The following is a 13,788-nucleotide window of genomic DNA, read 5'->3' on the forward strand; positions in this document are numbered from 1 at the left end:
GATATATGAGCAAGAGCAAGAAATTAATTTTGGGGCAGTGAAAATATATCTGTGATGGGCCACCACAAATAAATGAATGTGTGGGAAATACTGCAGGTAGTTTGCAGATGTTTTACTTTGAAAGGTTGTTAGCAAGATTACAAGTTTGCCATAACATCTTTGTCCTTTTCAGTGTCTCCTAGAAGAAGCAGTTCTGGTTCTTGCAATGACACAGATGAAAATGAATTTGTCGGGCAACATTTCCAGGCTGATTCATTGCTCCTAGCTTTAGGTTCATCCCAAAAAGATATTTTTGAGGACAGCTGGTTGGATGTCATGGTGCGTGTCTACTGGCTGAAAGCTCGATCCCTTGCCCTCCAGGTAGCTTGCTTGTTTTTTCACTTCTTGACCTTTACACTGCCCTCAAGCAGATATGAAAAGGATGTTTGTCTTCTCCCCCTTTTTAGGGAGACATGGACTTGGCCTTAGAGAGCTATGATGTCTGCACTGGGCTGTTGCAGAGCAAGCCCAAGTCCCTTGAAGGGAGACCTTATACAATCAAACTGCCAAATTTAAGGGTAGATGCAGCAATCTCTGTAGAAGAGGTCAGTGAAGTGTTTTATTTTTGTATCCTTTATTTGAATTAAAAAAACATTGTTTTCTGTTTCTATGAACAGATTGATAAAAGACTGAAGTCCCTAGAGCGCTGTCAGTCATTAGAGGAAATCCAGCGGCTTTTTGAATCCGATGACTTTGATTCGGTTGTGCGCCTGCTGCAGCCCACTCTTAATTACGGCAGCAGGAGTAAACACTTGGAGTTTGTTAGTTCAGCACCAGAACGTCCTGCTCAGCTTCTGCTGCTTCAGGTTAGATTATCCTACAACTCTTAATTCAACATCAATGCATTTCTTTATGAGTGTCTTATTCCATCATACATGTTATATTTTGGCACAGAATTCCCTGTTGAAGCTGCAAGACTACCAGCAATGTCTGGAGTCAAGTGAGCTGGCTATAAATGAAGCCTTGCAGCAGCTCAACTCCTCTCCAAACAGTTCTGCACCTGCGAAGGAGGAATGGGTTAGCACCATTTCAAAGCTGCTGGACGGCGTTGAGGTCTGCTTCAATAAGGACTCAGAGCTCCTCAGCAATGTCCCCCACTTCTCTAGTATGGCTCGACTGGCAAACAATCTCATTCAGGTTAGAAGTGTGCTAAAATCATACTAATTGTATAAGGGGCTTGAGTTTGTCTTGGATGTTAATATATTTTGTGATTGTTTTTTCAGCTGATTGACCTTAGCATGACTATTTCGGACGATCCAAAAGAACCTTATTTCTTCTCGGTGCTGCCATGGATTATTTTATATCGCATAATCAAACACGAAGAGGCTGCTTTTAACTGTATGCTTCAACAGCATATGACTGTAGGGGATGACGAAGGTTTGTGGAGTCCTTGTTCAAGTTTCCCTTGGTGCTTTGCGCATGCTAGCTGTTGCACAGTGAGTGACAGTGTTGACATGAATTTGTAGATGACTCAGACTCACCGATGCTGCCGTCCTCTCTGATGCTTTTGAACACTGCTCATGAGTACCTTGGCCGTCGCTCCCTGTGTTGCAGTTCAGATGGGGCACTACTTAAGTTTTTTGTAAGTCTCTTTTTGTACAAAAACTCTTTGAGACTTCAATATGTCAATGTGACTTTATGTTGTGTTCATAGCCCTAACACATTTGACAACAATTTGATAGTATATCTACTTCCTTATAGGTTAATGTTTTGGAAAAAGAGTTTGCAGCCACTGCCAATACTGATTCTCATCCCTACAAAGAGGAGTTGGAGATGGCCTTAGAGCAGTGCTTTTTCTGCTTGTATGCCTACCCTAGTAAGAAGAGCAAGGCCCGCTTCCTTGAAGACCACTCATCACCACAGGTCAGACACTCCAGTCCTCAGAAATCAGTACCTCCAGGAAATCGCAATGTTGCAGTTGCGGCAATTCATGCAAATACAAATGAATGCCCACAAATTAAATGTGTTGGAACATATACTGTTTTAAATGGTCAAACACTTTTCAAGCTCCAAACATACACAGAGAATGTCTGCAACTTCTCGACGACAGAGCAGACAGCGGACAATAAGGAAGCCTTTGGTGGTGTTTCTTTCTGTAAATATTACTACTAAGAATAGTCTGATCAGGGTTTTATGCTACAGATACTGATAATCCGTGATAATTTTTCATGTATTTATAGTGAGTGCTATTGACAGTTCAACAATATCAACACAATAGTTTTGTTTTGTCTTTTATTACATATACTTGTTTGAGCAAAAAAAGTCAATAGTACATAGTAACTAAACAAAATCAAAAATTGTTGTCTATTACTCATTTAAATCCTTTGGTTTTTGCCCTCTAAGTCCTCTTTTGTACAGGGAATTGTTCCTTAAATTTGTAGACATTAAATAAAACAAAAAAAAAATATTTAGAGAAAATATCGACCTAATGTCTCTAATACCACTAATATACTGATACTACCCATGGTATCGGAATTGTAATTTATGGATCGATCCACCCTCCCCATACATGTCGTTGACTTCATGTGACAATGCTGACACACCAACAGTTGCTGTTATATTATACTCCCTTTAGATGCTTGTTATTCTACTTGTTCATTTTCTGTTATAGATTCAATGAGGTTCCATCTACACTTCTTAAAGGGGAGCTGCACTTTTTCGGGAATGAACATTTAACAAAATGCGATTGTTGAATGAAATACTTTTAGAACCAGGTTAGAGGGAGGAAAAAACATTTCTATGGAATTGGTAATGGAATCAAATTACTAGATGAGAAATGGAACAAGACAAATTGACTTGCAGTTTTATGTTTGTTCGTACATCCTAATGAAAATGCCAGTGTTAGTGTTGTATTTTGTCATTTATGCATGCGGCCACTAGAGGGTGTCATTGGTTGCAAATGGATTTGAGGAGAACCCTTTTGAAGTACTTACATAACACAGTTGTATGAGGTTTCCCCAAGAAATCCCACTACAGTAGTACTTACAGTGGCATTACAATAAATACTAATATCTGGTATTTGGAAACAATCTGTGTGTTGCAGGTGGAGCTGCAATGGAGTGACACTCTTTTCATGTTCCAGTATTTTAAACCAAAGTCGCTGCCTGAGTTTGACAGCTACAAGACAAGCACCGTATCTGCAGATTTAGCTAATCTGTTGAGGAGGTTTGCAGGAATCGCCCCCCTAAGTGAAACTCCCACCCTCACCATGGATGAGGTAGCTGCCTACATCGAGGACAATACACATAAGGTCAGTTTGTCAAACAATACTGTGTAAATGGGATGCACTTTTCATTTGTAGATTTTGCGTAAAATGGTTCATACTGCTTGTATGAACCGTGCTGTTACGATAACTTAAGCAAGGGCAGGCAAAGTGCTGATAAAACAAAGAATAATTGTGTCGTTTAAACAAATAGCCTTCAATATAGCAGCAATAACAAAACAACACCAACAATTTTAAGCTTCCTCAAAAAGAAAATAGCATCTTGTGATTATGATAATGCGTTAGGAAAACTGCACACAGGTATATTGACAACATTTAGCTGGCGGACTTTGGCTAAAAATGATAGTTAAGTGCATGGGTGTAAGGATGACTTTAATTTTGGGGGTCACAAAAATCCGAAACCTGACAGATCTGTAAAAAGTTCCAAAATATGTAATATATTAACTACACTGCAAAACACTTAAAAATATGTCACATGAAATATTATTTTCAGTAACAACTTTTAAACATGAAACAATGTTGTAAAACTAAATGTTCATTTTATAATATCTTTTTAAAACGCAAAGCAGTTTGGACAACAAAGAAAGTCGAATAATCAATCTTCGCCTATGCTTTAAGCTATTTTTCACACACCTCCATATCTCCGTTGTTGATTGATTGATTGATTGAGACTTTTATTAGTAGGTTGCACAGTGAAGTACATATTCCGTACAATTGACCACTAAATGGTAACACCCGAATAAGTTTTTCAACTTGTTTAAGTCGGGGTCCACTTAAATTGATTCATGATACAGATATATACTATCATATATACTATCATCATAATACAGTCATCACACAAGATAATCACATTGAATTATTTACATTATTTACAATCAGGAGTGTGGAGGGGGGGTGGGGGGGGGGGGGGATATGGACATCAAGTAGTGGACATAGAGAGAGAGAGAGAGAGAGAGAGAGATCAGAAGGCATAAGAAAAATAATCTGCATTTGATTGTTTACATTTGATTATTAGCAATCCGGGGGGGGTGTTAGTTTAGGGTTGTAGCTGCCTGGAGGTGAACTTTTATAGCGGTTTTGAAGGAGGATAGAGATGCCCTTTCTTTTATACCTGTTGGGAGCGCATTCCACATTGATGTGGCATAGAAAGAGAATGAGTTAAGACCTTTGTTAGTTCGGAATCTGGGTTGTTAGTGAGCAAGCTAACAAGAAAACTGTCTTACTGAGGAGAGTCGGAAACTGCATCCTGCAGATGTACGACATGCCTTCACTTTAGTTGCTCCCGCCTCACAAAACAAAGTCTACTCTAAAAATTGAGCAAGTTATGTGTATCTTTGGCGGGTTTAGTTTTCACTCATGTTTTTGCAGTGGCCACAGCCATGTTTGTCTCTCTGTAGCTCTGCAGTCACTGATTGTGCAGACACTTGTTTGTTTTTGTTCGGAAATATACGCTATCAACAAATGAAATGGTCTGCAACTAATTTTATTATCGATTTTTGTTTACCATGTCAATGGATTGTTGCACCACTACTTGTAAATACTAATTGCCTTTTTATGTTTTACGAGTTCAAGTCAAGTATTACTTGTTTTTAACATAACCACCATTGTAAAACTGAATGAGAATCTATTCAAACTTCAGGGTATTACAAGTATGCAAGTTTGCTACCCCTGTTAACTATTAAACATTTGAAACCACAATGTTCAATGTGTTGTCTTTCAAGGCCCCAAGCCTTCCAGATGGAAGCCCACCAGCCCCTCCAATCGTTAATGAGATCTACTATCTGCTGGCTGATTACCACTTCAAGAACAAGGAGCAGTCCAAAGCCATGAAGTTTTATATGCATGATATCTGCGTGTTTCCTAACAGGTATGTCATTTCTCTCTTAGCAGTGATTAAGTTTAACTGATTCATTTGGTTTTTAATTGAGTTATCAAATTAATCTGTCAACCTTTGTAATCAATATGGCAGGTTTGACTCCTGGGCAGGAATGGCTTTAGCAAGGGCCAGTCGTATTCAGGAGAAACTCAATTCCAATGAGCTAAAAAGTGACGTGCCCATATGGAAACACTCGCAGGCAGTGCTCAACTGCTTTAAGCGGGCCCTGGAGATAGACAGCTCCAACCTGTCATTGTGGATCGAATACGGAACCATATCGTATGCTTTGCACTCGTTTGCTTCACGGCAGCTAAAGCAGTGGCGTGACGAGCTCCCTTCAGAGGTGGTCAAACAGGTGAGGCAAATGCCATCCGTACAGTTTTTACAATGTCACATCACTTGGCTGAAGATGGTCTCTTAGAGAGCTGTAGCTGTCGTTATTTTAGTAATCGAGTAATCTATCATTTAGTTTGTTGGAGTAATTGGATGAAACACACTTTATAGCCTCATTGTGCATTTTTTAAAAATAGTTCAAATAACACATTTTCTGCTTGCCATAACCTTCATTCTTTTTTTGAATGAATGCACGTCATCAACATTGTACTTTTAACATGCATGCATTAATATAGGGAAAACAACTGTTGATGAACACGGATCACACAGCCGCTCTCATGTGCAATTTAATTGAAGCGCTGCGTATTTACATACAGTAGTTGTCTTCAAAATGACTTATTAAGCTCTGCTGTGCCATTGTTTTCAGATGGAAGAAAGGAGAGATTCTATGTTGGAGACTGCAGCTCAGTGCTTCCAGGGGGCTTCACGATGTGAGGGAGACAGTGATGAAGAAGCATGGCTCATTCACTACATGCTGGGGAAAATAGCAGAGAAACGCAAGCAGCCACCTGTGGGATATCTGCAGCTTTACCAAAAGGTAAACCTTTGAATGAAGTATTTCTTAACAATAAGGTTGGGTATTTACAGTAAGTCAGTCACAGGGCACTGACAGTCAAACAGCCACTGTTTTTTTTAATATGTCCAGTCCAGCCTCTCAGGCAAATCATATTGTGGATAAAGATGCAGCAACATATCTGCTGTACAGAATGGCTTTACAAAAGATATATGTATGAATAATTGTGTGCATGTCCATATGCAAACGCCTATGTGTGTTTGCGTGTACAATATATTTGTCTATGTGCGGGAGGCAAAGTACAGCCCCGGCCACCCAGAGAGCCCAACCCAAAACAGCAGGTGCGGTACCCAGGGAACAAGGGAGCACCAGCCCCACGCAGACAGTCCGGCCAGAAGGCCAGCGACGGGACCCCAGAACTGAGCCCACCGTGCTTTTACCCAACACAACATCCCAGTACACTTCAAAGCAGGCAGCACCCTGAGACTGTGACTAGTGCATCCTAAAGACCGGACACCCCACACCCACAAAAACAATCTGGTGTATGCTATCCAGTGTAATGATGAATGCACTGATTCATATATTGGGGAAACAAAACAACCACTAAGCCGACGCATGGCACAGCATAGACGGGCAAACTCTTTAGGCCAAGAGTCAGCGTCTATGTGCACCTCAGGGAGAACCAGCACTCCTTTGACAACAGATTGTGGACAGGGAGGAGGAGTGAGAGAAGTCAAGGTTGAAGAACCCTCCCTGAACAGAGGAGGTGGTTTGCGACACCACCTATCTCCAACAGAAAACACTGTACTTTCAACTATTCCTAAAAGACTCTGCAATTTAGTCTCCAACAAATAACAGGAGTTAGAAACATTGTCACAATGCCATTTGTTTACAACTGACTGGAATGCTTCCGACTATTTTGGACTGGTACTAGTGGATCCACAGCGATTGTTCTGCCACACAATACCTCAACGCTAACAAGGGGATATTTTACTTTAACGACTGTCGTTGGCTATGACAGTTGGGATTGCTCGTTTGCATCAAAAGCGTTGTTTTTCTCACTACGATAGGGCGAAACCATCCTTCCCAAGCACACCCTTCTGGTTTTGAGGTATAAATATTTGGGGTTTTGGCACCAGCCGCTAGGCTAGATCTGACCAGTCTAAGTCTATGAGCACAAACTGATGAAGCCTACTCAGATGAGAGGCAAAATGTCTTCTAAGACAAAACAAACCGTCCAGTTGCGATCGATTGAATGCCCTGAGATAATCTGTGCAACATGTTTACCAAAGAACCACTATTTCATGTTATGTAAACTGCAAGGAAGGGTTTTATATGTAGAAAAAAAAATCATAAATCGTAGTACGACCCCTTTAAGGCGCTGTACGTTCATGAACATTGGAACTCTGAACATTAACACCAGCCAGTCGTTACAATACATCAATTCTTCTCAACTAGTGGGGCGGGTCCCTCTGGATAGTCAAGGTGGCATGCTGAGGTAGTATCGTGCAGTATCATGCATTAACCCTGCTGCGTAAAGCTGTGCATTCCAAAATGCCATTGTGTAGTTAATCCTGACTACCTTATTTTATATGGTAAAAAAATAAATCTTCTTGTTCATATACTTTTACATTTTCTTCTAGTCTGACAACTATACAATATAAAAAATATTGTATTTATTTTTGTTTTGTAGATTAAAAGTGTTGTTTATATTGTATAATAATATTATAGATTATTATTTGAGTTTATTTCATTGTATTTTTTTTAATCAAATGGTTCAAATTGGTCAAAAAATTTTCATAGTTTAAATAAGGATTACATATTTCTCCCTAGGCAAATTGCTGTTACGGACTACAGAGCAATTTGAATTAAGTTATTCTTTGTTGTAAGTTGATATATATGTCTTTATTTTTTTGTTTTGTGTAATGTTAATAAGGTTAAACAGAGGTCTATTTACAACCGTTTTATAAACAAATGATACTATTTATATTTGCAGTTGAGAGGGGTGGAAAGCGCCAAATATTTTTTCTTCCTGGTGTGGCGTACCAGAAAATAATTGAAAAGCACTGCAATACATAAACTCCGTAGTAAGCTGTTTGGCCTGATGCCACCTATTAGCAGGGTCAAAACAAGTCAATGACTCCTTTTCACATATTGTGTCTTATCTCTGTAGTTTAAGCTTAAGTTGAAGTTTTTTCACATTTTTAGGAATTGTATTTGTTTTGAAGCCCAAAACGAGTGGCAACTGTAAAGTATTTAATACAATGACATTCTATTTTATATTCTATTCTAACCTAGTCCCAGCATATGGTGGGCTACATTTAATCATTTTAGTGTCATTAGATTTTCTGTAAAAATAAAGCCAATAATGAAATTAAAGTTTAAATGCATAGTGGTACCAGTAACAAAATGTTTGTACATCATTTGACAACACTATCTTACATAAAATACTACTTTTGTTATGGCTCCCAATTTTGATGAGTTGAACTCAAAGATCTAAAACTTTTACGATATACACAAAAGATCTACAGTATTCCTCCCAAATATTGTTCACTAATCTGTCTAAAACTGTGTTAGTGAGCAGTTCTTTGCCAAAATAATCCATACCACATCACAGGTGTGGCATATCAAGATGCTGATTAAACAGCATGATAATTGCTCAGGTGTGACTTTACCTGCCTGCCATTCTGAAATGTGAAGTTTTGCTTTATTGGGGATCTGGGCGGTCAGAAAAGCAGTCAGTATTTGGTGTGACCATCATTTGCCGCACGCAGTTCAACACACTTCCTTTGCATAGTGTGAACAATATTTGAGATGAAAAGGTTTTTTGTGTATATAGAACACATTTTAGGTATTTGAAAGATAGGAACAAAAACAAAAGTGTTACATTGATATTTTTGTTTAGTGTATTTTTAATAATATTAATAACTACAATTCGTGTTAATCAAAAAACAAGGGAATCCGAGTGAGGTGAAAATGACTATATATATATATATATATATATATATATATATATATATATATATATATATATATATATATATATATAATTACTTGAAACTAAGTTGGTTGACATAATGAGGGGGTTTGTTTCATAATCCACCTCCAGAAACAAAGATTGCTGCGTCTCTCCCCTCAAGACGCTCTTCTCATTTGTGTTTCCCCAGGAGAAAACAGTCTATGGCATTAGTCATAGCTGTGTTATGATCAAATTGTTGAAGGCAGGTGAACCTTTGAGATTGCAAACACGATGTCACGGAGGTTGGCTGCACATGGGGGGAAGAGGAGAGAACCAAGCATAGTTCATCCTTATTCCAGCACTCAATATCGCCCTTTTATCTTGTCGTTGTATCTGTTTATTTATTATGTGATGCAATTCCTTTCCAGTTTGTTGATTGTCCTCTTTTTTTCATGTGAAGGCGGCACATTTTCTGCATGAGGAGGCTGCCAGGTATCCTCGCAAAATCCATTATCACAATCCACCTGACCTGGCTATGGAAGCCCTGGAGGTAAATCGCTGGTACATAGCTGTATTGCAGCTAGAGTTCCAGCAGGTCTGAATTATGAGCCACTTAATAGGGTTGGTATGTGAAAGCACTCCGATTTAAAGGAATTGTACACTTTACTTCTTCCAGTTGCACTTTCGTCTCAGCGCCACCACCCTAAAGCTACTGGAGGCTAATGAGCCCAATCTGGACCATGAGGCTTTGTTCAATTTGTTGGTTCAAGCAGCTTTAGGGCCATTTGCCAGAGGGGAAGAAAAGAGCATCCCCAACATACCCAGGTCAAATGAAAAGTAAGTTACAGTTTAAACCCTACATACATTACTTGAAAGCATCTTTCATTGTAAAAATGAATGTATTCTTTATGAATTCCAGGGAGAAATCTACCTCAGTGATGGATGGAGACTTTAATAGCTCTTCAATAGGCATAGGGAACGTCCTTAGCTCCTCCCTTCAATCAGTTGCCACTCCAGGTGTGACTTCCCCTCTCTACGTGGCTACGCCATTTGACCACGATTACGCCAAGCGCAAAACTCTTCGACGGCAGCAGTGGCAGCAGCAGCGGCATGAGGAACAGCAGGCTGATGGTACAGTCCAGTCCTAGACCCTGTCTCTGGGCTTGGGCCCTTTGCCCTTTATTGCACTGGGAAAGGAAGTCCACTTAGGAGTGTTCAGTTTGAAAATAACCATGTTGTGTGCTTTGGTTTGGGTTAGAATGATCCCCATACACTGGGTGATAGGGATCTGGTGAAATGGGCAATATGGCTACCGTCTGCTTAAGTACTTTGCCATACCTTAACGGGCATAGACTTGCAAAGGGCACAGAGGCCTGAATGTACGCATGTATGTGCTTGTCATGCCTGTGTTTGTCTTGTTGCTGCCTCAACCTTTTTACTTTCCTTACCAGCTTGCTTCTCCTACTATTATACCTAGAGATATCAGATGGGGCTGTTTCTTAACTGATCTGAAATTGGCTGATGATTTACCAAGCCCATACAGCTGCTTTATCCTGGTGTTTACGTGGCTTAAGATTGTAGTCACGTGAAAGATTGCTTGAAAAAGGACATACAATACATTTTCTGATTCCTTATTATACCCCTGCACACGGTCAAGAGTACATCAATTCCAGGAGGGTGCATGTCTTGCCAGAACACCGTCTAGAATTTGAGAGTGACAAGCTGCAACTGATGTGCTAATATCCATCCTCAGCCACTTCTAAGTCACTAATCCTCCCCTACATTGCGGAAAATAAACTACAAGTAACGTTATCACTGCAGGACTAGAGGACGAGGAATGGCTAATCTTAATAAAGACGGAGCAGGAGGACACAAAGTCGTGCTAACCGCTAAAGCTTCAATGTAAAGCGAGTGTGATCGATCCAAATATTGATAGTATCAATACCTAGTATGTATCAGTATATGAGCGATACTAAGTGATTAGATCAATATGTATTCTTTTTTATTCTTTGTATTATTGTCATTTTTACTAATCCACTAACATAATCTATGATAACATTGTCAAAGTATGGCATCAGGTCTCAAAAACAAATCAGATGGGAGCCCAAAAAATTCCATTATTTAATTACTAAATGTGACATTCTTAATGTAAGTATACATTATGCCCATTAAATCTTAGATGGCATTGATCACTACAAAAATATTAGGACTGTCAAACGATTCAAATATTTAATTGCAATTTGTCCCCAGTTAAATCATAGTTAATTGCGATAATTTCAAGTGGAAGTTTTTTATCTTTAATAAGTTTACCTCATTAAAATGTACACCCGCCATGGGAGTGGACAGTTTGTTGGATTTTTGCAATTGTTTTTTTTCTTCTTTTTAATAAAATAAATAAATAAATAAACTAGCTTTTTTTTTAACACAAGCACAAAATGGACATAAGCAGATTTGCACACATAGAGATGCAAGACATGTTCGACCTTGGGTCTAATCCAGTCCTTAATTGCGCTCTCTCTCTCTCTCCCATTATGAAATTCTCATCACTTGTTTTTCTGTCAGTCTGGGCTCCGACGTAGTTACACATGCGTCATTTGCATGCATATTTTTAAAGATGTGTAAAGTGGTTTGTGATAACCAGGGAACATAAAAAAGACAAACTACCATACTTGCCGGTGCAGTCGTGTTTTGCTTTATTGTGTGGACAGATAAGCAAGCCCAAATAAGCAACCACATGTTAAAAAAACTAACCCAAATTAACGCAACCTACTACTCACAATTTTTACAAGTCGCTTGTAATGTGCAAACTTAGCAACACTACTTACAGCGAAAGTGAATGGAAATAACTTTGGTCTTGTGGAGAGAGCGACCTGCCAGGGCTTCAGAGATTAACTTGCCATTCAATATACATTTTTATTTGGCCATTCTTGCTCTCTATTTGTTCCTGTCACTCAACAGAAACCTACCTGAACGCCGCTGCTTTTGAACTGAGGGCCGCACAGGACGCATGTTAATCACGTGATAAAAAAATTGTTTCGTTAAAGTAAACTCGTTATATATACACCGTATTTTTCGAAGTATAAGTCGCACCGGAGTATAAGTCGCACCGGCCGAAAATCCATAATAAAGATGGAAAAAAACATATATAAGTCGCACAGGAGTATAAGTCGCATTTTTTGGGGAAATGTATTTGATAAAAGCCAACACCAAGAATAAACATTTGAAAGGCAATTTAAAATGTCTAAAGAATAGTGAACAACAGGCTGAATAAGTGTACGTTATATGAGGCATAAATAACCAACTGGTATGTTAACGTAACATATTATGGTAAGAGTCATTCAAATAACTATAACATATAGAACATGCTATACGTTTACCAAACAATCTGTCACTCCTAATCGCTAAATCCCATGAAATCTTATACGTCTAGTCTCTTATGTGAATGACATCAATAATATTATTGGATATTTTACGCTAATGTGTTCATCATTTCACACATAAGTCGCTCCTGAGTATAAGTCACACCCCCGGCCAAACTATGAAAAAAACTGTGACTTATAGTCCGAAAAATACGGTATATATATATATATATATATATATATATATATATATATATATATATATATATATATATATATATATATATATATATATATATATATATATGTATGTGTGTGTGTGTGTGTATATTTACATATATATACTGTATATATGTGTGTTTACATATATTAGAGTAATTATATAAACAAAGTAAACAGTTACAACAAATATAACTGGCACTTAATCAATCAAGGTAAAATACACAATATGGTGATAGAAATAACATGACATTAAGAATAATGCATTAAACACACAGTTGGAAAAATGTGTTACTTTAACAGAAGCGTCAACTACCAAGTTCATTAGAATGAGTTGTTAGAGCTGTCAAGGATGGAGTTCATATCATTGGACTAAAAGATAACTCAAATGAAATTGTCATTGATCCTGAAATAAATGACATATGGACTTACCTTGAGACACACCACTTATCAGTCATTGGACCAATTGATCTGGGGTTGTTTCCTTGATTTACCTGACTCTTATTTTGTCATTTTAACAAAATGGTTGGAGTTATGGTATGGAAAATCTTGAGTGGTTTGACCCACACCTACCAAAAACCTTAAGGACGAACAAGACAGATACTTCTAGCCAGGCCCTTGTGTCTAACATCCAACATTTCTCACCACACAAACCTTGTGAATGATTCTATGTCAGGTGTCGCAGCACTTTGTATTTTTTAAGACTTTAAGGCTCAAATTAAGTATGTTTATAAAAAAACGGCATTTATGAATTCTTGAGTTTGTGTACCCCGCCTGCCACCCGAATGCAGCTGAGATAGGCTCCAGCACTCCCCGCGACCCCAAAAGGGACACACAAGTGGTAGAAAATGAATGAAAGAGTTGATGTACTGGTATGTACATACAGTATATGTATGTTCTCACCATGCTTGGGTGTGTTTTCTTGTTCTACCTGGGCACTCTGGCTTTTCCCCACATCCCAAACAACATACTAGTTGGATATTGTAAAGGTGTGCGTGTGAATACTTGTTAGCCTCGATGTATGCTATGATTGAATGCTCAGCAGTTCCGCTTCTCTTTACAGTGTAGAAGATGGATGTATTTATATGAACTAATGTACCTGCAGTTATTGAAACATTTTCAAATTGAAATCTTATCCAATACATAGATACATTGTATCCTACTATCAAATACATGAGTTTAAACAGACTCCACATGGAATACTGA

The 13,788-nt window shown here is 38.5% G+C and overlaps 1 protein-coding gene across 3 annotated transcripts in view; it reads left to right on the forward strand.

Moving 5' to 3' along the window:
• The window catches only part of cabin1 (calcineurin binding protein 1), a 76,053-nt gene that overhangs the window by 10,285 nt on the left and 51,980 nt on the right, over positions 1-13,788 (forward strand). For all 3 annotated transcript variants that reach the window (XR_009826610.1, XM_062051709.1, XM_062051710.1), the window contains exons 14-27: positions 173-360; positions 447-584; positions 657-845; positions 934-1,176; positions 1,263-1,416; positions 1,506-1,621; positions 1,741-1,902; positions 3,083-3,289; positions 4,984-5,129; positions 5,232-5,493; positions 5,899-6,069; positions 9,465-9,554; positions 9,681-9,841; positions 9,924-10,135. Coding sequence is in view for 2 of the 3 variants with exons in the window: in XM_062051709.1 (XP_061907693.1) it covers positions 173-360; positions 447-584; positions 657-845; positions 934-1,176; positions 1,263-1,416; positions 1,506-1,621; positions 1,741-1,902; positions 3,083-3,289; positions 4,984-5,129; positions 5,232-5,493; positions 5,899-6,069; positions 9,465-9,554; positions 9,681-9,841; positions 9,924-10,135 (2,439 nt within the window). In the remaining variant the exon portion in view is untranslated. The remainder of the gene's footprint in view (positions 1-172; positions 361-446; positions 585-656; positions 846-933; positions 1,177-1,262; positions 1,417-1,505; positions 1,622-1,740; positions 1,903-3,082; positions 3,290-4,983; positions 5,130-5,231; positions 5,494-5,898; positions 6,070-9,464; positions 9,555-9,680; positions 9,842-9,923; positions 10,136-13,788) is intronic.

This window comes from Entelurus aequoreus, linkage group LG06 (genome assembly GCF_033978785.1).
Source record: "Entelurus aequoreus isolate RoL-2023_Sb linkage group LG06, RoL_Eaeq_v1.1, whole genome shotgun sequence".
In the NCBI taxonomy this organism is placed as follows: Eukaryota; Metazoa; Chordata; class Actinopteri; order Syngnathiformes; family Syngnathidae; genus Entelurus; species Entelurus aequoreus.